The 27,867-nt window shown below is 61.0% G+C and overlaps 2 protein-coding genes across 10 annotated transcripts; both read left to right on the forward strand.

Annotated features, from left to right (window-relative positions):
• Positions 1–1,517: 1,517 nt before the first annotated feature.
• LOC128074281 (coiled-coil domain-containing protein 81-like) lies at positions 1,518–26,902 on the forward strand. Of its 9 annotated transcripts, none has more exons than XM_052669975.1 (9): positions 1,518–1,631; positions 22,836–23,081; positions 23,235–23,296; positions 23,711–23,864; positions 24,065–24,321; positions 24,519–24,604; positions 25,104–25,237; positions 25,581–25,692; positions 25,964–26,902. In XM_052669975.1, exons 1-9 carry the CDS (start codon positions 1,619–1,621, stop codon positions 26,556–26,558), a joined length of 1,659 nt encoding a protein of 552 aa, XP_052525935.1. In that variant the 5' UTR covers positions 1,518–1,618; the 3' UTR covers positions 26,559–26,902. The 9 variants fall into 9 exon arrangements, with proteins under 9 accessions (XP_052525935.1, XP_052525932.1, XP_052525934.1 ...); XM_052669972.1 differs by having other exon boundaries at positions 1,536–1,631; positions 22,642–23,081; XM_052669974.1 differs by lacking the exon at positions 1,518–1,631 and adding an exon at positions 11,371–11,484.
• On the forward strand, positions 3,634–7,839 carry LOC128074282 (uncharacterized). The gene is made up of 8 exons (XM_052669979.1): positions 3,634–4,018; positions 4,172–4,233; positions 4,648–4,801; positions 5,002–5,258; positions 5,456–5,541; positions 6,041–6,174; positions 6,518–6,629; positions 6,901–7,839. Exons 1-8 carry the CDS (start codon positions 3,655–3,657, stop codon positions 7,493–7,495), a joined length of 1,764 nt encoding a protein of 587 aa, XP_052525939.1. The 5' UTR covers positions 3,634–3,654; the 3' UTR covers positions 7,496–7,839.
• Positions 26,903–27,867: the final 965 nt, after the last annotated feature.

The following is a 27,867-nucleotide window of genomic DNA, read 5'->3' on the forward strand; positions in this document are numbered from 1 at the left end:
TGATCGGAGGGCTGGAGCACCTCTGCTGTGAGGAAAGGCTGAGGGAGCTGGGCTTGTTTAGCTTGGAGAAGACAAGGCTCCAGGGAGACCTCATGGTGGCCTTGCAGTGCTTGAAGGAAGTGTATAAACAGGAGGGGGAACAGCTGTGTGTGAGGGTGGATGGTGACAGGACAAGGGGGAATGGTTTTAAGTGAGACAGGAGATTTAGGTTAGATATTAGGAGCAAGATTTTCCCCCCGAGGGCGTTGAGGCACTGGCACAGGCTGCCCAAGGAGGCTGTGGGTGCCCCAGCCCTGCAGGCAGTGGAGGCCAGGCTGGATGTGGCTCTGGGCAGCCTGGGCTGCTGGTTGGCGACCTGCACGCAGCAGGGGGTTGGAAGCAGGTGAGCGGTGCGGGGCTTTGCAGCTGGTCAGGGGGCTGCAAAGGCAGGCTGAGGGACGTGGGCTTGTTCAGCCTGGAGGAAAGAAGGCTGCGGGGTGAGCTCACTGCAGCGTGCAGCAGCTCAAGGGAGCCTGCAGACAGGAGGGGAGGGAAGTCTGGGGAAGGGGAGATGGCAGCAGGACGAGGGGAAACGGTTTGGAGTGGAGGGAGGGGAGATGGAGGTTGGACGTCAGGGGGAAGTTCTGCACCGAGAGATGGAGAGGGGCTGGAACAGCTGCCCAGAGAGACTGTGGATGCAGAGCAACGGTCTAGCATGGAAAGCAGAGAGCCCCTTCTGCAGGGGCTTGGAACTCGATGATCTCGGGGGTCCCCTCCAACCCAAACCGTTCTACGATGCTGTGCTTTACAGACCCAGCCAGGTGAGAGAGCTGGGTGCCTTATGGCACGGCGTGCTTGGCCACAGGGAGCTTTGGCAGCAGAGGTTTGCTGTCAGGAGGCACGAAGGCCTCCTTCCTGACCATCGCAAGTCTCTCTGCTGCTTCACAAAGGTCAACTCATCCATGTGGACACCAACAGTGGGATTTCGAGTGCCTTTAAGGACTGATCCCCCCTTGACGCCTGTTGGGTATCTCAGAGCAGCTGGGAGGAAGCAGACAGTACAGAAACGTCCTGAAAATGTTCCTGCGTGTCCCTAAACTGTCGAGCTGCAACAAGAAATCTGCCTTAAGAAGAATTTGACTTCAGCAGAACACAGGAATGATTCCTCTTCCTTTTATTTCTCTTCTCAGTAACTCCGTTTGCTCTGGCCTCTCTTCCTCTCCTCTGTGTCTTGTGTGTGTTGTGGGTGAGAGTCCAACCCACTGATGGAAGTGCTGTGATCCTCTTACAGCAGATGCTGTAAGCTGGCAGACCCCCCCAGACTCACACGAGCCCCCCCTGGACACCCCAGGACACCTCTGGGACCCTTCTGGATGACTCCACCACGACTGAGACCCACATGAGGACTGCCTGGACCCTACCAGACCCTCCTGGGACGGCTCCAGACTCAGTCTGGGACGCTGCTCCGAATTTGCCCCCAGCGATTCCGAGGGGGGACAGTCAGAGAGCTGGGGACGAGCGGCTGGAGGAGTGTGGAGAGGAGAAGGACCTGGTGGTGCTGGTTGGTGCTCGGCTCAACAGGAGCTGACGGCGTGCCCAGGTGGCCAAAGGGCCAACGGCATCCTGGCCTGCATTGGAAATGGGGCAGGGAGGTGAGCGTCCTCCTCTGCTCGGCATTAGGGACCATTGGGATCTGCAGGGTGACATGGGGACCCATACGGTGCCTTAGTGACCCATAGGTATCCACAGGGTGCCATGGGGGACCTGTAGGGTGCCTTAGTGACCCATAGGGATCCATAGGGTGCCATGGGGATGGATTAGAATCCACAGGGTGCCATGGTGACCCTTAGGGTGCTTTAGTGACCCATAAGGATCCATAGGGTGCCATGAAGACCTGTAGGGTGCCTTAGGGACCCATTAGGACCCTTAGGGTGCCTTAGGGACCCATTAGGATCCATAGGGTGCCATGGGGATCCACAGGGTTCCTTAGGGACCCATTAAGATCCATAGGGTGCCACGGGGACCCATACGGTGCCATGGGGATTGATTAGGATCCACAAGGTGCCATGGTGACCGTTAGGGTGCCTTAGTGACCCATAGGGATCCATAGGGTGCCATGGGGACCTGTAGGGTGCCTTAGGGACCCATTAGGACCCTTAGGGTGCCTTAGGGACACATTAGGATCCATAGTGTGCCAGGGTAACCTGTTAGGACCAATATGGTGCCATGGGCAACTGTATGGTGCCTTAGGGAACTATTATGATCCAGAGGGTGACATGGGGACACATTAGGATCCATAGGGTGACTTAGGGACCCATTAGGATCCATAGGGTGCCTCAGGATCCCTAGGGTGCCTTAGAGACCCATAAGGATTTATAGGGTGCCATAGGGTCCTGTAAGGATCTTCAGGGTGCGTTATGGACCATTAGGATCCATAGGGTGCTGTGAGGACCTGTAGGGTGACTTAGGGACCCATTAGGACACTTAGGGTGCCTTAGGGACCCATTGGGACACATTGGATGCCTAAGGGACCTATTAGAATCCTTATGGTGCCAGGGGAACCTGTTAGGATCAATATGGTGCCATGGGGAACCATTGAGTGCCTTAGAACATTAGGTACCCATTAGGTTCCATAGAGTCCCCATTAGCACATTAGGATCCGTAGGTTGCTTTAGGGACCCATAGGGATCCATAGGGTGCCTTAGGGACCCACTGGGACCCACAGGATGCCTTAGGGACCATTAGGATCCGTAAGGTGCCTCAGGACCCCGAGGGTGCCTTTGGGACCTGTTAGGATTTATAGGGTGCAACAAGGAAACTGTAGGGTACCTTAGGGACCCATTTGGATTCATAGGGTGCCAGGGAAACCCTTAGGGTGCTTTAGGGACCCATTAGGATCCATAGGGTGCCTTAGGGCCCCCTTAGGATTCATAGGGTGCCATAGGGACACATAGGATCCTGAGGGTGCCTCATGAACCATTAGGATCCATAGGGTGCTATGGGGAACGTACGGTGCCTTAGGGACCCATTAGGACCCATAGGGTGCCAGGGGAACCGTTTAGGATCAATATGGTACCATGGTGACTCATTGGGTGCCTTAGAGACCCATTAGGATCCGTAGGGTGCTAGGGGGACCCATAGGGTGGTCTTAGGGACCCACTAGGATTCATAGGGTTCCAGGGGAACCGGTTAGGATCAATATGGTGCCATGGTGCCAGGGGAATCTGTTAGGATCCATAGAGTGCCATGGGAACCCATTGTGTGTTTTAGAGAACCATTAGGATCCATAGGGTGCCGGGGAAACCCATAGGGTGCTTTAGAGACCCATTAGGATCTATAGGGTGCCATGGGGACCTGTAGGGTGCCTTAGGGACCCATTAGGATCCTTAGGGAACCAGGGGGACCCATTAGGATCCATAGAGTGCTATGGGGACCTGTAGGGTGCCTTAGGGATGCATTAGGATTTATAGGGTGCCATGGAGACCTACGAGGCTCCCTAGTCCATCCTTGGGTGCCATAAGTATCCATAGGGTGCCATGGGGACCACATACAGGCCACACCTCGAACGCTGTGTTCAGTTTTGGGCCCCTCACTGCAGGAAAGACGTTGAGGCCCCAATGTGCAGAGAAGGGCAACGAAAGTGGTGAGGGGGTCTGGAGCACAGGGCTGCTGAGGATGCCGATGGCATGGAGAGCAGAGGAACGAAGGGAGAGCAGGCAGAGGGGGGCCGGCACTCCCAGCCGGGCCGGGCAGCAGCCACCGCCTCACAATGCATCACAATGGGCCTCACAAGCGCCGTCATGGCGTCGCCGCGACGACGTTTGTGACACGGGCGCCCAGGGGGGTATAAAGGCGGAGCGCGGCGGCGGGTCCCACATCCTGAAGGAGCATCTGGCCGAGAGCAGACGCATCCGCAGGAGGAGCTCCAGCATGGCTGGCGCGAACGAGGAGCGAGCCGCCGGCACGAGGCGGAACAGGAGGAGTGAGGCCGGCCCCGCAGCGGGACGCGCCTCCGGACCCATGGACACGGACAGCAAAGGTGTGCGGGGCCGCGGCCAGCTCGGAGCGGGGCTGCAGCCGCCCTTGGTGCTGAGACGGCGCGTCGCTCTGCCGCCTCGCTCCCGCCTGGCAGCCGGAGGGGCGCCGGGCAGCGGCAGATCGGAGCGTGACCTGCTTTTCCTCTGCCCTGCAGAGCGAGTCGCCGTCTGGGACGCGGTGGCCGCCTACGTCCGGGAGCAGCTCGTGGCACACAAGGTGCGTCGGCCGGCGGTTCCTCCTCTCCCCGTCCGGCCTGGGCTTCCTCTGAGGCTTTCCCTGCATACGCAGCGGGAGACTCCCGCCGCACTTCTCTCCTGGGCGTCCTACGGGCTCCCTGCAGACGCACGATCCCTCGTGCCGGGCGCTGTCGGATCTCGGGGCCGATGCCACTCTCTGGAAGCCTCTGGATCCCGCGAAGCCGCTTCCGCCCCGCCTGCTGTGCCGCATCTGGGAGGGCAAGGGGCAGGAGAGCGCCATGCGGCCCTTCCCAAAGCCATTCCCGACGCCCCGGCTCGTGCCTCTGAGTGGCGGCAGAGGCTCCTGAGCTCTGTCCCTGCGTCGGAGCCCCTGCGGCTCTTCCCGCCGGCCGGCCCGTAACCCTTCTGCCCTGCCTTTCTCTTTCGCCCACAGGGGGTCTGGATTCCCACCTTCGGCTCCTTTGACACCGTCTCCAAAGACGTCTGGACCGAGGACGGGACCGTGACTCTGCGGTGGCCCGTGTTCCACCTGGCCGCCAACCTCGTGGCCACGCACCACCTCAAGGCCCGCAGGGAGTCCCTGCCAGGTAGGAGGGGGGATTCCGCTGCTTCCGGCTGCGTGGACGGGGCCGAGGGCCGCTGCCTCTGTGCCCACCAGCAAAGCTCCCCCTCTGAGGAGCCTGTCCGAACGCGGGGCTGTTCCGGCTGAGCTCCGCCAGCAGCTCTTCTAGGGAAGCGCCTGTGGGAAACCAACCCTGCCGTCAATTCTGTCCCTCGCATCTTTCAGTGCACAGGAAGTTGGAACCGCTGATATACAGCAAGGCGGCCGCAGGTGCCGCCGTGAGCTGGCAGAGCCTGAGGACCGGCATCCAGAGCACCGTGTCCCTGCTCTCCGGCTGCCTGCGGGACGGGCAGAACGTAGCCGTCGTGCTGAAGGACGTCGGCGTGCTGCTCATAGACGGGCTGACGTTCCATATGAGATTCTACTACGGCTTCCTGGAGCAGCTGTCTGGGAAAGAGGAGCTCAGCAGAGCTGCTCTCAAGGTGAGCCGCCATTTCTGCGCGGCCCAGGCAGAGCCGTGACCTCGCGGTGCCCGCACGCGGCCCACCAGGAGCTGCCGGCCGCTCGGGCCGTGTGAGTGCCGAGCTGCTGCCGGCTCTCCCTGCCTCGGGCTCCCCGCGTCCCCGGCGCCTCAGCCGTGACCAGGACGTCCCACCTCCTCCCCGTTTCTCCCCCGCAGGCCCCCTGGCTGCTGGACGCGGTGGTGTCCCCGGCAGCACCGTTGGCCTCCCTGGCGCTCTCCGGCTGCCTCATCGTCTTTCCCATGTGAGTGCGTTGGTGGCTGTGGCTGCTGCCTGGTGCGGCCGCTCGGCTCTCGTTGCGCAGCGCTTGTTCCTCGTGTCCGTGCCTGTCCTGCCCGTGAGCGTGTGTCGTGGGATCGCAGACTGAGCTGGGCTGGACGGAACCCCGAAAGGCACCTCGCCCACCCCCCTGCGGGGAATAGGGACCCCAGAGGAGGTTGCTCTGAGCCTGGTCCAGCAGGCCTCGACTGCCCGTCCGGGCGTCCGCCAGCTCTCTGGGCAAGATGCTGCGGTGCCTCGCCGCCCTTCTGTCCAGCGCTCCTTCCTTACGTCTGACCCAAACCTTCCCTCCTGCCCTTGGAAGCTATTTCCCCTGCCCCCGTCCCGACGGACCCTGCTCGAGGCTTTAGAAAGCAGCGTCCTGCACGCAGCGTGACAACGTGCCTGAGAGCAGACGGCCAGAGAGCAGCAAGGAGCGCTGGAGCGCTGCGTCACACCACTCCCTGTCTTCTCCTCTCGCGCAGGTTTCACATGGAGTTGGTGCCCAAAGCACCGCCCACAATGCGCCGCAAGGCCTCAGCGAGCCTCTCTGGTCGGGAGAAAACAAAGCAAGACAACGCTTTGCCACCTCTTGCACCTCTCGACCAGGGCAAGAAAGGTAAAGCAGCCGCCGGCTCCTTCCCGCGGCACGGGCAGCCAAGCGGAGCTGGGAAATGCCCCGCTGACCATCAGCCCAGGGGTCTGATGGCGGCACAGCTTCCCGCCAGCTCAGCACGGCCCCAAAGCCATCGGCCCCCGGCCCCTTCCCATCAGCGACTGCCGGCCTCTCCCAAACAAAGGCGCTGGCTGTGCCGTGCCCCTGGCCCCGGCTTGGTCCGGGCTGATCTCATGCCCTGCCCTCCCCCGACCGAAGGATCCGGCCCCCAAAGTCACCCCGCCACCTAGTCGTCGCCCCCCGGCTCCTCTTTCCCAAAGCCGACGCCTCCCCTTCCCCATTGCAGTGAGATTTGCTGCCCGGCCGACCTTCATCAAGCGGCTGAGCTCAGACAGCATGGATGGAGGACAGCTCCGGCGGATCAGGAGCTTGCTGCTGAAGGAGAGCTCCAAGGCCAGGTGAGGCTGGAGGCTCCGGCCTGCCGTGCACACGGGGGCGACCCGATGAGAGCCCATTCCCCAGCCCAAAGGGTCCCTGTTGGTGGGGATGAGGACCGGGACCCCCCGGCTCACAGGGCCGCCCCTCTGCGCGTCTCAGGAGCCACGGGGCAGCCGGCGAGCAGCCTGTGGGCAGGGCTATGTTGCGGCCCAGGCTCCCGGCTCAGGCTGCCGGCGTGCGGACCGAAGCCATCGGCCACTCACGTGGCCCCCTCCCGCTCTGTCCTTCCAGTCTGCTGCCGCCGATCCAGCCGCTGCCCGAAGCCCAGGAGCAGCCGGTGAGCTGCCAGCCGCAGGGGGAGGCAGGAACGTGGAGCCAGCAAGATCTGCGCCGAGCACCGGAAGGCAAACACGTGAGATTCCCCGAGGAACTGGGAGAAGGAAAAGCCCATCGTGCGGGTGCGGTGCGAATCCTGCCGGCGGCCAAGCACTCGCCCTCTCAGATCACCTTGAGGATAGCAGCGTTCCAAGGAGGCTCCCGAAGATCTGCCTCCAGGGCTGCGTTCACAGAGCCGCACGGCAGAGCATCCAGGCTCCCGCTGGCGTGCGACTCGGTGTGGCTCCTCAGGCAGAGGGTGAAGAAGAAGAGGGCGGCGCAAGAAGCGCTGGAGCAGGCGGCAGCATCAGTGCCTCGTGCGGAGCCCAGGCTACCCGAGGAGCCTCCCGTCCACCGCTCTGGATCCCTGCCGCCCCTACAGGAAGAAACGGAGGCTCCCGAGAGTCAGGCCGCGCAGAGCGAGGCCCCCCCCCGCAGGAGGTGCCCCATGCTGGCCATGCTGAGGCGGGCATGGTGCGCCCAGTGCGGAGGCCGCAGAACAGAGGCGTGAATCCCAGCCGCAGCGCATCTCCAACACAAGCGGGCTGCCCAGGGCCCTGTCCGACCCGGCCTCCAGGGACGGGGCACCCACAGCCTCCCTCCCTGGGCATCCTGTTCCCGCAGCTCTGCGCACAGCGATCTGACCCAACATCCCATCTTCCACTCGGCACCGCTTCCCTTGGCTGACCATCAGCCACGCCATCAGAACTGACTCCCCTCCCATCCGCAGGCTCCCTTTCGGGATGGAAGGCTGCGACGCCGTCACCCCGCAGCCTTCCCTTCTGCAGACCAACCGAGGAGACCTGGAGCGAAATGTTGAGGGGCAGAACCATCAATAAACATCCTTTCAACATCCCCACACTGCCTGCGATGGCATCACTGCGTCTGTTTGCGCCGGTGGAGGGAGAAAGCATTGCGGGAGGGCATCAGAGCGTCCATCAGAGCCTGTGGGCAGACATGGGACCCCACAGAGACCCCCTAGGGACAAAGAGGGAGACACAGAGACCCAACAGGGACACAGAGACACCCCACAGGGACAGCATAGGGACAGACAGGGACCCCATAGGGACCCCATAGGGATACATAGAGACATCAAAGGGACACATAGGGAGCCAGTAGGGACACAGAGAAATCATATAGAGACCCCACAGGGACACACAGGGACACAGAGAGCCCCCATAGGGGAAGACACCCATAGAGACCCCATAGGCAGACAACCAGGCTGCCGCTTCGGGCACAGCAGCCAGGCGGGATCTGCTCCGGCAGGGCGGCCTGGGCCTTGCACTGCCTTCCCGAGCAGGCAGCCAGCACCTAGCCTGGCCGGGTGGCTGCTGGCCTGTCTGGGCTACCCAGGCCAGCCAGCTCTTGCCTGCCAGGGTCCCCCGGCCAGCCCGCAGGGCTCCGGAAGAGCAGAGCTACACACGGGCCGGCCGGCCACAGCCTTTCGCCTGGCTGCACTGCCCTGAGCGGCCTGGCCCAGCTGGCTGCCAGGGGGCTTCGGGCCTCCTTAGGGTTCCCCAGGTCAGCGCTTTGAGGGCTGCTATGGGGTCCCTGCGTGTCCCTATGGGGCTTCTATGGAGTCTCCAACGGGTCTCTCTGTGTCCCAGTGGGGTCCATATGTGCCCCTGTGTGTCCCTATGGGGTCCCTACGGAGTCTCTCTGTGTCCCTTTTGCGTCTCTGTGGGGTCTCTCTGTGTCCCTCTGTGTTCCTATCGGGTCCCTATGTGTCCCTCTTGGTCCCTGTGGGGTCCCTATGGGGTCCCTGCGTGTCCCTATGGGGTCCCTATGTGCCTCTGTGTGTCTCTATGAGGTGCCTATGGCGTCTCTGTGTGTCCCTGTGGGGTCCCTGCAAGCAGCAGAGCGCAGAGAGAACCGCGCTCCCTGTTTTCCCCTCTTGCCGACGCTGCTCTCTTTCTCCCCCGGCTCCTCACCGCCTCAGTGCTGCAGGTTCGCCATCCTTCGTACGCTTCGCTCCTCGCACGAACGCCAAGTCAACCCGCCCCGAGCCGGCGCTCCGAGTCCCGGGGCCGCGCCGCGGGGCCCCGCTCCGCTCCTGCGCCGCCGCCTCCTGGCGTCGCGGCGCGATGACGTCACTCGGCGAGGACGGCGCCGTCGCTATGGAGACGCCGCCGCGCAAGCGCCGTCGCCGCGGGGGCGGCTTCCCGCGCCGCAACGAGGGAGGCGCGCCGTCGCCACGGCAACGCGGCCGCACGAAGCCCCCGGGGGGCGAACGGAGAGCCGTCAGGGATGGGGTGCGGAGGCGCGGGAGCGAGCGGGGCAAGGCGGAGCTCCGGGGATGGCGGCCGGGAGTGGGGCTGGGGGGGGAGATCCGCAGGGAGATGCGGCGAGGGGAAGATGGAGGAGGGGGGGGAAGGGTGGAAGGGAAGAGGTGAAGAGAGGGGGGGAGGGAGGGGAGAAGGGAGGGCTGGTGGTGACAGGACAAGGGGAACGGCTTAAACTGAGCCAGGGGAGGTTGAGGTCAGATGGGAGGGAGGAGGAAGTTTTTCCCCCCGAGGGCGGTGAGGCACTGGCACAGGCTGCCCAAGGAGGCTGTGGGTGCCCCAGCCCTGCAGGCGGTGGAGGCCAGGCTGGATGTGGCTCTGGGCAGCCTGGGCTGCTGGTTGGCGACCTGCACGCAGCAGGGGGTTGGAAGCAGGTGAGCGGTGCGGGGCTTTGCAGCTGGTCAGGGGGCTGCAAAGGCAGGCTGAGGGACGTGGGCTTGTTCAGCCTGGAGGAAAGAAGGCTGCGGGGTGAGCTCACTGCAGCGTGCAGCAGCTCAAGGGAGCCTGCAGACAGGAGGGGAGGGAAGTCTGGGGAAGGGGAGATGGCAGCAGGACGAGGGGAAACGGTTTGGAGCGGAGGGAGGGGAGATGGAGGTTGGACGTCAGGGGGAAGTTCTGCACCGAGAGATGGAGAGGGGCTGGAACAGCTGCCCAGAGAGGCTGTGGATGCAGAGCAACGGTCCTGTGATGTTGGGTGGTTTCCTTTCAGCTGTGCGTGTGCATCGGTGCCAGGCTGTCTGTGCGGAATCCTTCTCTTGTGGCCTCAGGCAGCAATGCGGGGGGCCCAAGTTTCAGCGCTGAAGGGAAGCGGTGAGCAGCTCAGTTCCTTCTGTCCTCGCAGGCCGTGCCTTCTGCCAGCTGCTTTCTCCTTTTGTGGCCTTCTCGGGTTTGATCGATGGCTGGAAGTGGGAGCCAAGTGGGAATTCTGAGAGGGGATCATTGGGACAATGGCTGCCAGCACCAGGTATGGTGTGCAGAACTCAAGAGGGCGGTGAAGGTTTGCAAGGCTTCCCTTCGTATTCAGTTCTGGCCGTGGACTTGCTGCGTTGTTCCGGACGCCTTCTTCTCCATTAAACTCCTAAAGGAACCTGGTGGCACGGATGCTGTATGTGTTCCTGCTGGAAGCCGGCTGCTGCCTTGAGGATGGCGTCGTATCTGACCCATCTGCCGTGCTCCCAAGGCTCCTCGTGTCCTCAGAGAGCCCCAGTGCATCCATTCCACCCGGGCTGCTTTATTCCCTGCTGAGACTGGAAGGGGCTTCAGAAAGCTCAGCACAACGGGCTGCTGCTCCAGCGTGGAAAGCAGAGCCCCCTCTGCAGGAATGGAACTCGATGATCTCGGGGGTCCCCTCCAACCCAAACCGTTCTACGATGCTGTGCTTTACAGACCCAGCCAGGTGAGAGAGCTGGGTGCCTTATGGCACGGCGTGCTTGGCCACAGGGAGCTTTGGCAGCAGAGGTTTGCTGTCAGGAGGCACGAAGGCCTCCTTCCTGACCATCGCAAGTCTCTCTGCTGCTTCAACTCGTCCATGTGGACACCAACAGTGGGATTTTCCGAGTGCCTTTAAGGACTGATCCCCCCTTGACGCCTGTTGGGTATCTCAGAGCAGCTGGGAGGAAGCAGACAGTACAGAAACGTCCTGAAAATGTTCCTGCGTGTCCCTAAACTGTCGAGCTGCAACAAGAAATCTGCCTTAAGAAGAATTTGACTTCAGCAGAACTCAGGAATGATTCCTCTTCCTTTTATTTCTCTTCTCAGTAACTCCGTTTGCTCTGGCCTCTCTTCCTCTCCTCTGTGTCTTGTGTGTGTTGTGGGTGAGAGTCCAACCCACTGATGGAAGTGCTGTGATCCTCTTACAGCAGATGCTGTAAGCTGGCCAGACCCCCCAGACTCACACGAGCCCCCTCTGTACACCCCAGGACACCTCTGGGACTCTTCTGGATGACCACCACGACTGAGACCCACATGAGGACTGCCTGGACCCTACCAGACCCTCCTGGGACGGCTCCAGACTCAGTCTGGGACGCTGCTCCGAATTTGCCCCCAGCGATTCCGGGGGGGGACAGTCAGAGAGCTGGGGACGAGCGGCTGGAGGAGTGTGGAGAGGAGAAGGACCTGGTGGTGCTGGTTGGTGCTCGGCTCAACAGGAGCTGACGGCGTGCCCAGGTGGCCAAAGGGCCAACGGCATCCTGGCCTGCATTGGAAATGGGGCAGGGAGGTGAGCGTCCCCCTCTGCTCGGCATTAGGGACCATTGGGATCCGCAGGGTGACATGGGGACTCGTAGGGTGCCTTAGGAAGCCATTAGGATCCATAGGGTGCCAGGGGAACATAGGGTTCCACGGGGATCCACAGGGTGCTATGGGGACCCATTAGAATCCATAGGGTGCCTTAAGAACCCATGAGGATATATAGGGTGCCACGGGGACTCACAGTGTGCCTTAGGGACTCATTAGGATTTGTAGGGTGCCAGGGGGACCCGTTAGGATCCATTGGGTGCCATGAGGACCCATAGGGTGCCTTAGGGACCCATTAGGATCCATAGGGTGCCATGGGGACCCCTAGGATGCCTCAGGGACCCACTAGAATTTTAGGGTGGCATTGTGTCACATAGCGTGCTTTAGGGACCCTTTAGGATCGATACGGTGCCACAAGGACCTGTAGAGTGCCTGAGGGACCTGTTAGGATCCATACGGTGTATTAAGGACCCATTAGGGTTCTGTGTGGTGCCATAAGGACCCATAGGGTGCCTTAGGCACACACTAGGATCCATAGGGTGCCAGGGGGACTCATAGCGTGCCTTACAGACCATTAGGATCCACAGGTTGCCACAGGGACCCACAGAGTGCCTCAGGGACCCTTTAGGATTCATAGGGTGCCATGGGGACCCCTAGGATGCGATAGGGTCCCATTAAGATCCATGGGGTGCCACAAGGACCTGTAGAGTGCCTGAGGGACCCATTAAGATCTATAGGGTGCCATAGGGACCCTTTAGGATCCATAAGTTGAAATGGGAACACGTAGGGTGCCTTAGAGACCCGTTTGGATCTATAGGATGCCAGGGGGACTCATTAGGATCCATTGGGTGCTTTGGGGATCCATAGGGTGCCTTAGGGACCTAGTAAGATCCATAGGGTGCCATGTGCACCCATCGGGTGTCTTAGGGTTCCATTAATATACATAGGGTGTCTTAGGGGCCCACTAGGATCCGTAGGGTGCCATGGGGATTCATGGGATGCCTTAGGGACCCATTAGGATTCATAGGGTGCCATGAGGACCCATAGCGTGCCGTTGGCACCCATTAGGATCCATAGGGTGCCATGGGGACCCATGGGGTGCCTTAAGGACCCATTAGGATCCATAGGGTGCCATGGAGACCCATAGGGTGCTTTTGGGACCCGTTAGTGTCCATAGGCTGCCAAGGGGACCCATTAGGATCCATAGGGTGCCGTAGAGACCCATTAGAACCCACAGGGTGCCACTGAGACCCTCAGGGTGCCTTTGGGACCCATTAGGATCCATAGGGAATGAAGACCCCTAGGGTGTCTGAGGGACCCACTAGCATTTTAGGGTGCCATGGGGACCTATAGGGAGCTTTAGAGACCCATTAGGATCTATAGAATGCCATGGGGTTCCATTAGGATGAATAGGGTGCCAGGGGGACCCATTAGGATCCATAGGGTGCCATGGGGATCCCTAGGGTGCTTGAGGGACGCATTAGAATTGTAGGGTGCCATGGGTACCCATAGTGTGCTTTAGGGACCCAGTGGGATTCATAGGGTGCCAAAAGGACCCGTAGAGTGCCTGAGGGACCTGTTAGGATCCATAAGGTGCCATGGGGACCCATAGTGTACCTTAGGGATCCATTTGGATCCGTAGGGTGCCATGGGGACCCATTAGGATCTATAGGGTGCCAGGGGGATCCATCAAGTGCCTTAGGGTCCTATTAGGATCCAAAGGGTGCCATGGGGACCCGTAAGGGGCCTTCGGGACACATTCAGACCCATTGGGTGCCATAGGGACCCATAGTGTGCCTTAGGGACCAACAAGGATCCATCGGGTGGCATGGGGACCCCTAGGGTGCTTTTGGGACCCGTTAGGATCCATAGGCTGCTACGGGGACCCATTAGGATCCATCGGGTGCCTTAGGCACCCATTAGGATCAATATGGTGCCACGGCTACACAGGGTACCTTAGGGAGCCATGAGGACCCATACGGTGCCATAGGGATCCATAGTGTGCCTTAGGGATACATCAGGATCCCTAGGGTGCTATGTGGACCCATTAGGATCCATACGGTGCCTTAGGGATCCATAGGGTGCCTTAGGGATACATCAGGATCCCTAGGGTGCTATGTGGACCCATTAGGATCCATACGGTGCCTTAGGGATCCATAGGGTGCCTTAGGGATCCATTAAGATCCATACACTGCCAAGGGGACCCATTAGGATCCATAGGGTGTCATGGGCACCCATCGGGTGCCTTAGGGACCCATTAGGATCAATAGGGTGCCACGGGTACACAGGGTACCTTAGGGAGCCATTAGGATCCAGAGGGTGCCATGGGGACCCGTAGGGTGACTTAGGGACTCATTTGGATTTGTAGGGTGCCTTAGGGACCCATTAGGATCCATAGGGTGCCAGGGGGACCCATAGGGTGCCTTAGGCACCCGTTACGATCCATAGGGTGCCATGGGGACCCCGAGGGTGCCTGAGCGACCCACTAGATTTTTAGGGTGGCTTTGGGACCCATAGGGTGCCACAAGGACACACAGGGTGCTTTAGGGACACGTTAGGAGCCATAGGGTGCCATGGAAACATATAGGGTGCCTTAGGGACCCATTAGAATCCATAGGGTGCTATGGGGACCCATAGGATGCCTTAGGGACCCGTTAGGATGCATAGAGTTCCACGGGGACACACAGAGTGCCTTAGGGAGCCATTAGGATCCATAGGGTGCCATGGGGACCCATTAGGATCCATAGGGTGCCATGGGGACCCATCGAGTGCCTTAGGGACCCTTTAGGATCCATAGGGTGCCACAAAGACCCGTAGAGTGTCTGAGGGACCCGTTAGGATCCATAGGGTGTCATGGGGACCCATAGGGCCTAAAGCCAGAGGCAGAGGCCGGCACTGGCCCTGGGCACAGCTGTGCCTTCCTGTTGCTTTCGGCTGATTCCTGTAGGGCTGCACTGACCGCTCTGAGGCCATGCTGCTCCGTACTGGTTGTCACTTGGCCATGCTGCACGTTTCTGGTCCGTACTGCTGGGCACTCCTCCCAGCTCCTACTTGTTCCTCTGGGACCCCGCTGACCACTACGAGGCCATACTGGGTTTTTACTGGGCTGCACAAGGGTCATCTTCACTTCTCTGTTGCTTTACTTCAATTAAGCCCCATTCCATGAACCCCATTCACCCCATAGGTGAGTCTCCTGTTTCCTACACTTTGGATCTGGGGGGTGACCACTCCTTTGCCTATGATGCAAGCGCAGCGGTGATGCAGGCACTCGCTGAGGTCACAATGGTGGCCGGGCTGGGAGCGTTTGTGGCCCAGCTGGGAGCAGAGCTGGTGGTCTGGTGAGCGTGGTGCACACTTAGACTGAGCTCTGTGCTTTCCTTGAGAGATCTTCCTTGAGAGCCCGCTGGGAGCAGCGCTGCGGCGTGTGCGTCAGCTGGGCACCGCTCCGGCTGGGCAGTGACCAGGTGAGCTGGGTTGGTGCCGGCTGGGTGCCGGGAGGTGTCTCAGCAGAAAAGCTGGGCTGGGGAGCAGTTGCCAGCTCCGGCGGTGCCCCTCAGCACGGCTGTTTGCAGGGGAAATGGTTCTTGTTCAGCTTCCATCCCACGTTTCAGTGAGGATGATGAGCTGTCCTTCCTCCCCTGGAAATTCACGGCTGAGCCCCGCCTTCACGTCGCACATTGAAAAGCAGGGAGAGCACAAGCTTCTCAGAGCACAGCTCGTGCCCCCTGCCCCACGGGGGGCTGGGTGCAGAGCTGTTGAGGAGATGGAGAAGGGCGCTTGCTGGCACAAGCCGTGGCAGTCAGACCCAAACTGGACCTGGTGGCAGGCAGCTCTGGCAGCCAGCTGACGTCCAGACGCTGCCCTCCTCGAGAGACGAAGAAGAAAGCTGGGAAGATGCTTCTTCCTCCTGATGTTTCACTGGTGGATCCTTTCTGCAGGGTTCCTGTCCAAAAGGAGATTTTGAGAGACCGAGGCAATCAAAGACAGAGGGAAGCAGCTCGATCCAAGAGCAGAGAAGTTCCTGCGCGCAGCCCTCGGAACTTCAGCTTCCCCAGAGACAGCGGCCATGTCTCAGGCAGGGGACGACCGCAGTTTCGCTTCCTGCTCTGGGAGAGGAAAGGTACGGCTGGGTTTCCTTGGCTTGGCTCTTCCTTTTTCTCATGTTGAAGGGAACGGCTGGAGCAGGGGGAGCCCTGCAGGTCCTTTGGGACCTCAGGAACCAGTTGGATGCTGCGCGCGCTGCTGATGGCGTGGGCACGGCTCAGGCCGTATTTTCCCTTAGTGATCAAGAACGTGTCAGCACTCTGCCGTCCCACCTCTGGCCCGACCTGGAAGCTGTCTGCAAACCTTGGCTGCCCGTTCCCTCCAACGTTTCTTCTTTCTCTCCTCAGAAGCAGCGCGGCGCGGTTCCCCGCGTTGGGGAGCAGCAGCCAGCAGGCTGCCAGAGATCCCACGGCGCCTGGCAGCGCACAGAGGGACGCGATGGGGACGGGCCGTCCTCACTGCCGCGCAAAAGTAAGTTTCTGCAGTCCTCTGTCGTGAAGGATGGAGGGATGAATGTGGAGTGTGACTTCTGAGCGGGTGCAGTGCTGTAGGGATGTCCAGTAACCACGGTGGAAGCGTGAGAAAGGCCGACAGCGACAGCCGATGGCAGCAGCGAGACAGAAGTCTGTGTGCAAGTGGTGCTGCTCAGAGCTGAGCGCATTCCCTCCAGGGACAAGAGATCCGTGTCTCGACGTTTGCACCCGGTAGCGTTTTGTTTGCTGGTGCAGCTTTGCTCTGCAGAATGCAGAGCTGTCAGGCAGTCCGGGGTTCCTCTGCTGCCATCTGACAGGAAGGAGAGCAGTAGTGCTTTGTGTGAGCGCAGTGCAGTTTGAACATCAGTTTCTGCTCTGGCTGTAGAACAGCGTCTTTTGGATTTGGGGGGGGTGTGGGTTGACAGGACAGCGCTGCTCCTGGTGTCTGTGCAGTCACACTGGATCTGTTGTTGCAGGGACGGAGCCTGCGCGTCCGTGGGATGGTGCTGGGCCCGGGGGGAAGCGGAAAGCCTCCGCAGGTAAGGAGCTCCTGTGAGCTGTGCTGTGGGTGCTGCCTCTAAGCAGGGCTGCGTGCAGGGCTGTGTGTGATGGAGGAGAGAGGAAAGGGTGCTGCAGATCTGTGCTGACTGCACAAGTGGCACAAGGCTGTAGCAGTGGAAAGGAAATTGAAGAAACTGCGCTTGAAGAGCAGCAGTTTGTGTCTGACTGTGCCCAAGTCTTCCTCCAAGGAGCTGCTCTTCATGTCTTTCCTGCTTTCTTTCTTCAGAAGCTGATGCCAGCCTCCCTCTGAAGCGCAGCCATGCGGAAAGGCAGGGCAGGAGCACAGAATGGGACGTGGCACCCAAGAGAGGTACAGACACCCAGCAGGCATCGGGGCTTGGTGCACTGCCTTTCTAATCAGGCTTTCTGCCTGTTCTTTCCTGGGACTGTTGTCACTGTGTGCTGGTTGTGGTCACAACCACAGTGAGCATTCCTGCACTGATTAGAAATGGGAGCCCACAGTTCACCTGAGATCCCAAGCTCCGTGACTGTGAACACTCCAGATGAGATGTGCCAGCATCGCGGCCCATTCTGCAGACTGAAAGCAGCAGTGCGCCCTGGTTCAATCTCGTTGCTTCTTGTCTTTTCGCAGAGATCGGTGCTGAGCCAAACGGCCATCTCCACGTGAAGGTGGTGCAGCAGGGGCGTTCCGAGAGAGCTTGTCTCCCTGAGAGAGCTCCAGCTCCTCTCCAGGCTGGAGGGCTTCCTGGCAGAGCAGGTCCCAGCACAGGGGGAAGAGCTTCCCCTGCCGCGTGCCCCCGCTCCGTCTGCAAGGCCCAGGCTGGATGCAAACGCAAGGCCTTGGAGGAAGGGACACCAGCAGCAGCGCAGCTGCCTGCCCACAAGAGAGCCAGGGCTGAGAGCGGAGGCAGCGTGCCGGCTCCAGCAGCGCAGCCTGGGCCTGCCGCAGCGCGGAGCTCCGGGCGCAGAGGTGAGCAGGGCTGTGTACCGCTGTGCTGAGCTGCTGCCCTTTGCCAGCACGCTGAGTTTGCTCAGGGTCTGCTTTGCCTTTTCCTTTTGTGTCGAGGGGAAATGGGTTGAAGGCTGCCAAGTCTGAAGGCAGCCAGGTGCCAGAATGTGCAACCCCGTCTCTTTAACTGCATGGTGGTCTTCTGCACGTCCCACTGGAAATGTCATTCACTGGGGGGTTCCTCGTCCAATTTCCTTTGTCTTTTTTCTGCCGTCTGCTTTTATGGTACCCACGTTTCTGCAGTTCTGCTGTTGACAAAAGAAATTCCTCTTTTGTCTTGCCTGATAGCAAGAAGACAACGCCAAAAACAAAGGAGAGCAGAACTGAAGAAGGCTTCTCTGAGAGCCGCAGCTGCACGTGCAGAGGTGAGTCCTCGGTGAGCACAGACGCGGCTCTTGTTGTTGTCAGGGCCTCCGTCTGTCAGACATGGAAGAGATTTCCCAAGGAAGCGCTGTCCTGTTTCTACACTCGCTCTGTTTCTTTCCAGTCCTCCGCCATGAACAGCCTGGTGGAGATGATGCAGAAGCTGCAGCTACACGACTGAGAAGAGGAGCATCAGCAGGCAGCGCTGCAGTGCGCGGCGTTGCAGGGCAGCGCTCCGAGTGCCGCCCAACTCGGCACTCCAACTTTGGTTATAGTCAATAAAAACATGGCATGCTAACTCAGAGAACGATGCCGTAGAGATGGCTGAGTTTCCCAGGGCAGCGCTGAGTACTTTTTGCTTTATGCTGAGTGTACACTGAGCCAAGTTCCCCAAAAGGACGGCGTTTCCTCTGGGCTGTTGGTCCAGAGCAGCATCTCTGCACTTAGGAGCGCCACGCTGCCATCCCGGCACTGCTCTGCTCACAGACAGCGCTCCAGGTCGTGGCACTCAGAAGGTGCCCCTCTGTCGTGCAGCCCTCCCCAGCGCCTGCCTGCCTGTCCCTGTGTGGGCTGCGATGGAGCTTTTCCTTTGCAGCGCCCGGTGTGACGCCGTGTCCTGGTTCCGTCGGTGCCATCCTGCAGGCTGCTGTGCACAGCGCAGTGCTGCGGAGCTGTGCTTCCCGGCCCTGTGCTCTCCGGCACTCTGGTGTGAGTTCTGCCTCTCCCAGGCATCTCCTGTTCCCAGGAACCTCCGCTGCTCCCTTGCACGCAGAGCTGTGTGCACAGCCCTGTGCAGAACCGCACACCCACGTGCAAGGACTTCCCTGCACACACCGCTGTGCATCCACACGCACAAGCACATCCTCGCACGGCCCTGTGTGCACACTCCATCCGTGTGCACACAACCGTGTGCAAAACCACACAGCCTTGTGCAAAGACCTCGATGCACAGCCCCGTGTTGGCGCACACACACACCCGTGTGCAAACCCACCCCTTTGCACGGCAACACGCATGAAGGCACGAGCGGAGCTGCAGCCCTGCACACAGCCGTGCGCACACACACACACACACACGCAAAAGTAACTTTCACGTGCAAACACCCTGCACACACCCACGTGCAATGCACACTGATATGCAGCACCACCTCTAAGATGATCGGAGGGCTGGAGCACCTCTGCTGTGAGGAAAGGCTGAGGGAGCTGGGCTTGTTTAGCTTGGAGAAGACAAGGCTCCAGGGAGACCTCATGGTGGCCTTGCAGTGCTTGAAGGAAGTGTATAAACAGGAGGGGGAACAGCTGTGTGTGAGGGTGGATGGTGACAGGACAAGGGGGAATGGTTTTAAAGTGAGACAGGAGATTTAGGTTAGATATTAGGAGCAAGATTTTCCCCCCGAGGGCGGTGAGGCACTGGCACAGGCTGCCCAAGGAGGCTGTGGGTGCCCCAGCCCTGCAGGCAGTGGAGGCCAGGCTGGATGTGGCTCTGGGCAGCCTGGGCTGCTGGTTGGCGACCTGCACGCAGCAGGGGGTTGGAAGCAGGTGAGCGGTGCGGGGCTTTGCAGCTGGTCAGGGGGCTGCAAAGGCAGGCTGAGGGACGTGGGCTTGTTCAGCCTGGAGGAAAGAAGGCTGCGGGGTGAGCTCACTGCAGCGTGCAGCAGCTCAAGGGAGCCTGCAGACAGGAGGGGAGGGAAGTCTGGGGAAGGGGAGATGGCAGCAGGACGAGGGGAAACGGTTTGGAGTGGAGGGAGGGGAGATGGAGGTTGGACGTCAGGGGGAAGTTCTGCACCGAGAGATGGAGAGGGGCTGGAACAGCTGCCCAGAGAGACTGTGGATGCAGAGCAACGGTCTAGCATGGAAAGCAGAGAGCCCCTTCTGCAGGGGCTTGGAACTCGATGATCTCGGGGGTCCCCTCCAACCCAAACCGTTCTACGATGCTGTGCTTTACAGACCCAGCCAGGTGAGAGAGCTGGGTGCCTTATGGCACGGCGTGCTTGGCCACAGGGAGCTTTGGCAGCAGAGGTTTGCTGTCAGGAGGCACGAAGGCCTCCTTCCTGACCATCGCAAGTCTCTCTGCTGCTTCACAAAGGTCAACTCATCCATGTGGACACCAACAGTGGGATTTTCCGAGTGCCTTTAAGGACTGATCCCCCCTTGACGCCTGTTGGGTATCTCAGAGCAGCTGGGAGGAAGCAGACAGTACAGAAACGTCCTGAAAATGTTCCTGCGTGTCCCTAAACTGTCGAGCTGCAACAAGAAATCTGCCTTAAGAAGAATTTGACTTCAGCAGAACACAGGAATGATTCCTCTTCCTTTTATTTCTCTTCTCAGTAACTCCGTTTGCTCTGGCCTCTCTTCCTCTCCTCTGTGTCTTGTGTGTGTTGTGGGTGAGAGTCCAACCCACTGATGGAAGTGCTGTGATCCTCTTACAGCAGATGCTGTAAGCTGGCCAGACCCCCCAGACTCACACGAGCCCCCCCTGGACACCCCAGGACACCTCTGGGACCCTTCTGGATGACTCCACCACGACTGAGACCCACATGAGGACTGCCTGGACCCTACCAGACCCTCCTGGGACGGCTCCAGACTCAGTCTGGGACGCTGCTCCGAATTTGCCCCCAGCGATTCCGAGGGGGGACAGTCAGAGAGCTGGGGACGAGCGGCTGGAGGAGTGTGGAGAGGAGAAGGACCTGGTGGTGCTGGTTGGTGCTCGGCTCAACAGGAGCTGACGGCGTGCCCAGGTGGCCAAAGGGCCAACGGCATCCTGGCCTGCATTGGAAATGGGGCAGGGAGGTGAGCGTCCTCCTCTGCTCGGCATTAGGGACCATTGGGATCTGCAGGGTGACATGGGGACCCATACGGTGCCTTAGTGACCCATAGGTATCCACAGGGTGCCATGGGGACCTGTAGGGTGCCTTAGTGACCCATAGGGATCCATAGGGTGCCATGGGGATGGATTAGAATCCACAGGGTGCCATGGTGACCCTTAGGGTGCTTTAGTGACCCATAAGGATCCATAGGGTGCCATGAAGACCTGTAGGGTGCCTTAGGGACCCATTAGGACCCTTAGGGTGCCTTAGGGACCCATTAGGATCCATAGGGTGCCATGGGGATCCACAGGGTTCCTTAGGGACCCATTAAGATCCATAGGGTGCCACGGGGACCCATACGGTGCCATGGGGATTGATTAGGATCCACAAGGTGCCATGGTGACCGTTAGGGTGCCTTAGTGACCCATAGGGATCCATAGGGTGCCATGGGGACCTGTAGGGTGCCTTAGGGACCCATTAGGACCCTTAGGGTGCCTTAGGGACACATTAGGATCCATAGTGTGCCAGGGTAACCTGTTAGGACCAATATGGTGCCATGGGCAACTGTATGGTGCCTTAGGGAACTATTATGATCCAGAGGGTGACATGGGGACACATTAGGATCCATAGGGTGACTTAGGGACCCATTAGGGTCCATAGGGTGCCTCAGGACCCCTAGGGTGCCTTAGAGACCCATAAGGATTTATAGGGTGCCATAGGGTCCTGTAAGGATCTTCAGGGTGCGTTATGGACCATTAGGATCCATAGGGTGCTGTGAGGACCTGTAGGGTGACTTAGGGACCCATTAGGACACTTAGGGTGCCTTAGGGACCCATTGGGACACATTGGATGCCTAAGGGACCTATTAGAATCCTTATGGTGCCAGGGGAACCTGTTAGGATCAATATGGTGCCATGGGGAACCATTGAGTGCCTTAGAACATTAGGTACCCATTAGGTTCCATAGAGTCCCCATTAGCACATTAGGATCCGTAGGTTGCTTTAGGGACCCATAGGGATCCATAGGGTGCCTTAGGGACCCACTGGGACCCACAGGATGCCTTAGGGACCATTAGGATCCGTAAGGTGCCTCAGGACCCCGAGGGTGCCTTTGGGACCTGTTAGGATTTATAGGGTGCAACAAGGAACTGTAGGGTACCTTAGGGACCCATTTGGATTCATAGGGTGCCAGGGAAACCCTTAGGGTGCTTTAGGGACCCATTAGGATCCATAGGGTGCCTTAGGGCCCCCTTAGGATTCATAGGGTGCCATAGGGACACATAGGATCCTGAGGGTGCCTCATGAACCATTAGGATCCATAGGGTGCTATGGGGAACGTACGGTGCCTTAGGGACCCATTAGGACCCATAGGGTGCCAGGGGAACCGTTTAGGATCAATATGGTACCATGGTGACTCATTGGGTGCCTTAGAGACCCATTAGGATCCGTAGGGTGCTAGGGGGACCCATAGGGTGTCTTAGGGACCCACTAGGATTCATAGGGTTCCAGGGGAACCGGTTAGGATCAATATGGTGCCATGGTGCCAGGGGAATCTGTTAGGATCCATAGAGTGCCATGGGAACCCATTGTGTGTTTTAGAGAACCATTAGGATCCATAGGGTGCCGGGGAAACCCATAGGGTGCTTTAGAGACCCATTAGGATCTATAGGGTGCCATGGGGACCTGTAGGGTGCCTTAGGGACCCATTAGGATCCTTAGGGAACCAGGGGGACCCATTAGGATCCATAGAGTGCTATGGGGACCTGTAGGGTGCCTTAGGGATGCATTAGGATTTATAGGGTGCCATGGAGACCTACGAGGCTCCCTAGTCCATCCTTGGGTGCCATAAGTATCCATAGGGTGCCATGGGGACCACATACAGGCCACACCTCGAACGCTGTGTTCAGTTTTGGGCCCCTCACTGCAGGAAAGACGTTGAGGCCCCAATGTGCAGAGAAGGGCAACGAAAGTGGTGAGGGGTCTGGAGCACAGGGCTGCTGAGGATGCCGATGGCATGGAGAGCAGAGGAACGAAGGGAGAGCAGGCAGAGGGGGGCCGGCACTCCCAGCCGGGCCGGGCAGCAGCCACCGCCTCACAATGCATCACAATGGGCCTCACAAGCGCCGTCATGGCGTCGCCGCGACGACGTTTGTGACACGGGCGCCCAGGGGGGTATAAAGGCGGAGCGCGGCGGCGGGTCCCACATCCTGAAGGAGCATCTGGCCGAGAGCAGACGCATCCGCAGGAGGAGCTCCAGCATGGCTGGCGCGAACGAGGAGCGAGCCGCCGGCACGAGGCGGAACAGGAGGAGTGAGGCCGGCCCCGCAGCGGGGCGCGCCTCCGGACCCATGGACACGGACAGCAAAGGTGTGCGGGGCCGCGGCCAGCTCGGAGCGGGGCTGCAGCCGCCCTTGGTGCTGAGACGGCGCGTCGCTCTGCCGCCTCGCTCCCGCCTGGCAGCCGGAGGGGCGCCGGGCAGCGGCAGATCGGAGCGTGACCTGCTTTTCCTCTGCCCTGCAGAGCGAGTCGCCGTCTGGGACGCGGTGGCCGCCTACGTCCGGGAGCAGCTCGTGGCACACAAGGTGCGTCGGCCGGCGGTTCCTCCTCTCCCCGTCCGGCCTGGGCTTCCTCTGAGGCTTTCCCTGCATACGCAGCGGGAGACTCCCGCCGCACTTCTCTCCTGGGCGTCCTACGGGCTCCCTGCAGACGCACGATCCCTCGTGCCGGGCGCTGTCGGATCTCGGGGCCGATGCCACTCTCTGGAAGCCTCTGGATCCCGCGAAGCCGCTTCCGCCCCGCCTGCTGTGCCGCATCTGGGAGGGCAAGGGGCAGGAGAGCGCCATGCGGCCCTTCCCAAAGCCATTCCCGACGCCCCGGCTCGTGCCTCTGAGTGGCGGCAGAGGCTCCTGAGCTCTGTCCCTGCGTCGGAGCCCCTGCGGCTCTTCCCGCCGGCCGGCCCGTAACCCTTCTGCCCTGCCTTTCTCTTTCGCCCACAGGGGGTCTGGATTCCCACCTTCGGCTCCTTTGACACCGTCTCCAAAGACGTCTGGACCGAGGACGGGACCGTGACTCTGCGGTGGCCCGTGTTCCACCTGGCCGCCAACCTCGTGGCCACGCACCACCTCAAGGCCCGCAGGGAGTCCCTGCCAGGTAGGAGGGGGGATTCCGCTGCTTCCGGCTGCGTGGACGGGGCCGAGGGCCGCTGCCTCTGTGCCCACCAGCAAAGCTCCCCCTCTGAGGAGCCTGTCCGAACGCGGGGCTGTTCCGGCTGAGCTCCGCCAGCAGCTCTTCTAGGGAAGCGCCTGTGGGAAACCAACCCTGCCGTCAATTCTGTCCCTCGCATCTTTCAGTGCACAGGAAGTTGGAACCGCTGATATACAGCAAGGCGGCCGCAGGTGCCGCCGTGAGCTGGCAGAGCCTGAGGACCGGCATCCAGAGCACCGTGTCCCTGCTCTCCGGCTGCCTGCGGGACGGGCAGAACGTAGCCGTCGTGCTGAAGGACGTCGGCGTGCTGCTCATAGACGGGCTGACGTTCCATATGAGATTCTACTACGGCTTCCTGGAGCAGCTGTCTGGGAAAGAGGAGCTCAGCAGAGCTGCTCTCAAGGTGAGCCGCCATTTCTGCGCGGCCCAGGCAGAGCCGTGACCTCGCGGTGCCCGCACGCGGCCCACCAGGAGCTGCCGGCCGCTCGGGCCGTGTGAGTGCCGAGCTGCTGCCGGCTCTCCCTGCCTCGGGCTCCCCGCGTCCCCGGCGCCTCAGCCGTGACCAGGACGTCCCACCTCCTCCCCGTTTCTCCCCCGCAGGCCCCCTGGCTGCTGGACGCGGTGGTGTCCCCGGCAGCACCGTTGGCCTCCCTGGCGCTCTCCGGCTGCCTCATCGTCTTTCCCATGTGAGTGCGTTGGTGGCTGTGGCTGCTGCCTGGTGCGGCCGCTCGGCTCTCGTTGCGCAGCGCTTGTTCCTCGTGTCCGTGCCTGTCCTGCCCGTGAGCGTGTGTCGTGGGATCGCAGACTGAGCTGGGCTGGACGGAACCCCGAAAGGCACCTCGCCCACCCCCCTGCGGGGAATAGGGACCCCAGAGGAGGTTGCTCTGAGCCTGGTCCAGCAGGCCTCGACTGCCCGTCCGGGCGTCCGCCAGCTCTCTGGGCAAGATGCTGCGGTGCCTCGCCGCCCTTCTGTCCAGCGCTCCTTCCTTACGTCTGACCCAAACCTTCCCTCCTGCCCTTGGAAGCTATTTCCCCTGCCCCCGTCCCGACGGACCCTGCTCGAGGCTTTAGAAAGCAGCGTCCTGCACGCAGCGTGACAACGTGCCTGAGAGCAGACGGCCAGAGAGCAGCAAGGAGCGCTGGAGCGCTGCGTCACACCACTCCCTGTCTTCTCCTCTCGCGCAGGTTTCACATGGAGTTGGTGCCCAAAGCACCGCCCACAATGCGCCGCAAGGCCTCAGCGAGCCTCTCTGGTCGGGAGAAAACAAAGCAAGACGACGCTTTGCCACCTCTTGCACCTCTCGACCAGGGCAAGAAAGGTAAAGCAGCCGCCAGCTCCTTCCCGCGGCACGGGCAGCCAAGCGGAGCTGGGAAATGCCCCGCTGACCATCAGCCCAGGGGTCTGATGGCGGCACAGCTTCCCGCCAGCTCAGCACGGCCCCAAAGCCATCGGCCCCCGGCCCCTTCCCATCAGCGACTGCCGGCCTCTCCCAAACAAAGGCGCTGGCTGTGCCGTGCCCCTGGCCCCGGCTTGGTCCGGGCTGATCTCATGCCCTGCCCTCCCCCGACCGAAGGATCCGGCCCCCAAAGTCACCCCGCCACCTAGTCGTCGCCCCCCGGCTCCTCTTTCCCAAAGCCGACGCCTCCCCTTCCCCATTGCAGTGAGATTTGCTGCCCGGCCGACCTTCATCAAGCGGCTGAGCTCAGACAGCATGGATGGAGGACAGCTCCGGCGGATCAGGAGCTTGCTGCTGAAGGAGAGCTCCAAGGCCAGGTGAGGCTGGAGGCTCCGGCCTGCCGTGCACACGGGGGCGACCCGATGAGAGCCCATTCCCCAGCCCAAAGGGTCCCTGTTGGTGGGGATGAGGACCGGGACCCCCCGGCTCACAGGGCCGCCCCTCTGCGCGTCTCAGGAGCCACGGGGCAGCCGGCGAGCAGCCTGTGGGCAGGGCTATGTTGCGGCCCAGGCTCCCGGCTCAGGCTGCCGGCGTGCGGCCCGAAGCCATCGGCCACTCACGTGGCCCCCTCCCGCTCTGTCCTTCCAGTCTGCTGCCGCCGATCCAGCCGCTGCCCGAAGCCCAGGAGCAGCCGGTGAGCTGCCAGCCGCAGGGGGAGGCAGGAACGTGGAGCCAGCAAGATCTGCGCCGAGCACCGGAAGGCAAACACGTGAGATTCCCCGAGGAACTGGGAGAAGGAAAAGCCCATCGTGCGGGTGCGGTGCGAATCCTGCCGGCGGCCAAGCACTCGCCCTCTCAGATCACCTTGAGGATAGCAGCGTTCCAAGGAGGCTCCCGAAGATCTGCCTCCAGGGCTGCGTTCACAGAGCCGCACGGCAGAGCATCCAGGCTCCCGCTGGCGTGCGACTCGGTGTGGCTCCTCAGGCAGAGGGTGAAGAAGAAGAGGGCGGCGCAAGAAGCGCTGGAGCAGGCGGCAGCATCAGTGCCTCGTGCGGAGCCCAGGCTACCCGAGGAGCCTCCCGTCCACCGCTCTGGATCCCTGCCGCCCCTACGGGAAGAAACGGAGGCTCCCGAGAGTCAGGCCGCGCAGAGCGAGGCCCCCCCCCGCAGGAGGTGCCCCATGCTGGCCATGCTGAGGCGGGCATGGTGCGCCCAGTGCGGAGGCCGCAGAACAGAGGCGTGAATCCCAGCCGCAGCGCATCTCCAACACAAGCGGGCTGCCCAGGGCCCTGTCCGACCCGGCCTCCAGGGACGGGGCACCCACAGCCTCCCTCCCTGGGCATCCTGTTCCCGCAGCTCTGCGCACAGCGATCTGACCCAACATCCCATCTTCCACTCGGCACCGCTTCCCTTGGCTGACCATCAGCCACGCCATCAGAACTGACTCCCCTCCCATCCGCAGGCTCCCTTTCGGGATGGAAGGCTGCGACGCCGTCACCCCGCAGCCTTCCCTTCTGCAGACCAACCGAGGAGACCTGGAGCGAAATGTTGAGGGGCAGAACCATCAATAAACATCCTTTCAACATCCCCACACTGCCTGCGATGGCATCACTGCGTCTGTTTGCGCCGGTGGAGGGAGAAAGCATTGCGGGAGGGCATCAGAGCGTCCATCAGAGCCTGTGGGCAGACATGGGACCCCACAGAGACCCCCTAGGGACAAAGAGGGAGACACAGAGACCCAACAGGGACACAAGAGACACCCCACAGGGACAGCATAGGGACAGACAGGGACCCCATAGGGACCCCATAGGGATACATAGAGACATCAAAGGGACACATAGGGACCCAGTAGGGACACAGAGAAATCATATAGAGACCCCACAGGGACACACAGGGACACAGAGAGCCCCCATAGGGGAAGACACCCATAGAGACCCCATAGGCAGACAACCAGGCTGCCGCTTCGGGCACAGCAGCCAGGCGGGATCTGCTCCGGCAGGGCGGCCTGGGCCTTGCACTGCCTTCCCGAGCAGGCAGCCAGCACCTAGCCTGGCCGGGTGGCTGCTGGCCTGTCTGGGCTACCCAGGCCAGCCAGCTCTTGCCTGCCAGGGTCCCCCGGCCAGCCCGCAGGGCTCCGGAAGAGCAGAGCTACACACGGGCCGGCCGGCCACAGCCTTTCGCCTGGCTGCACTGCCCTGAGCGGCCTGGCCCAGCTGGCTGCCAGGGGGCTTCGGGCCTCCTTAGGGTTCCCCAGGTCAGCGCTTTGAGGGCTGCTATGGGGTCCCTGCGTGTCCCTATGGGGCTTCTATGGAGTCTCCAACGGGTCTCTCTGTGTCCCAGTGGGGTCCATATGTGCCCCTGTGTGTCCCTATGGGGTCCCTACGGAGTCTCTCTGTGTCCCTTTTGTGTCTCTGTGGGGTCTCTCTGTGTCCCTCTGTGTTCCTATCGGGTCCCTGTGTGTCCCTCTTGGTCCCTGTGGGGTCCCTATGGGGTCCCTGCGTGTCCCTATGGGGTCCCTATGTGCCTCTGTGTGTCTCTATGAGGTGCCTATG

Source organism: Tympanuchus pallidicinctus, unplaced genomic scaffold, assembly GCF_026119805.1.
Source record: "Tympanuchus pallidicinctus isolate F22 unplaced genomic scaffold, pur_lepc_1.0 scaffold89, whole genome shotgun sequence".
Lineage (NCBI taxonomy): Eukaryota > Metazoa > Chordata > Aves > Galliformes > Phasianidae > Tympanuchus > Tympanuchus pallidicinctus.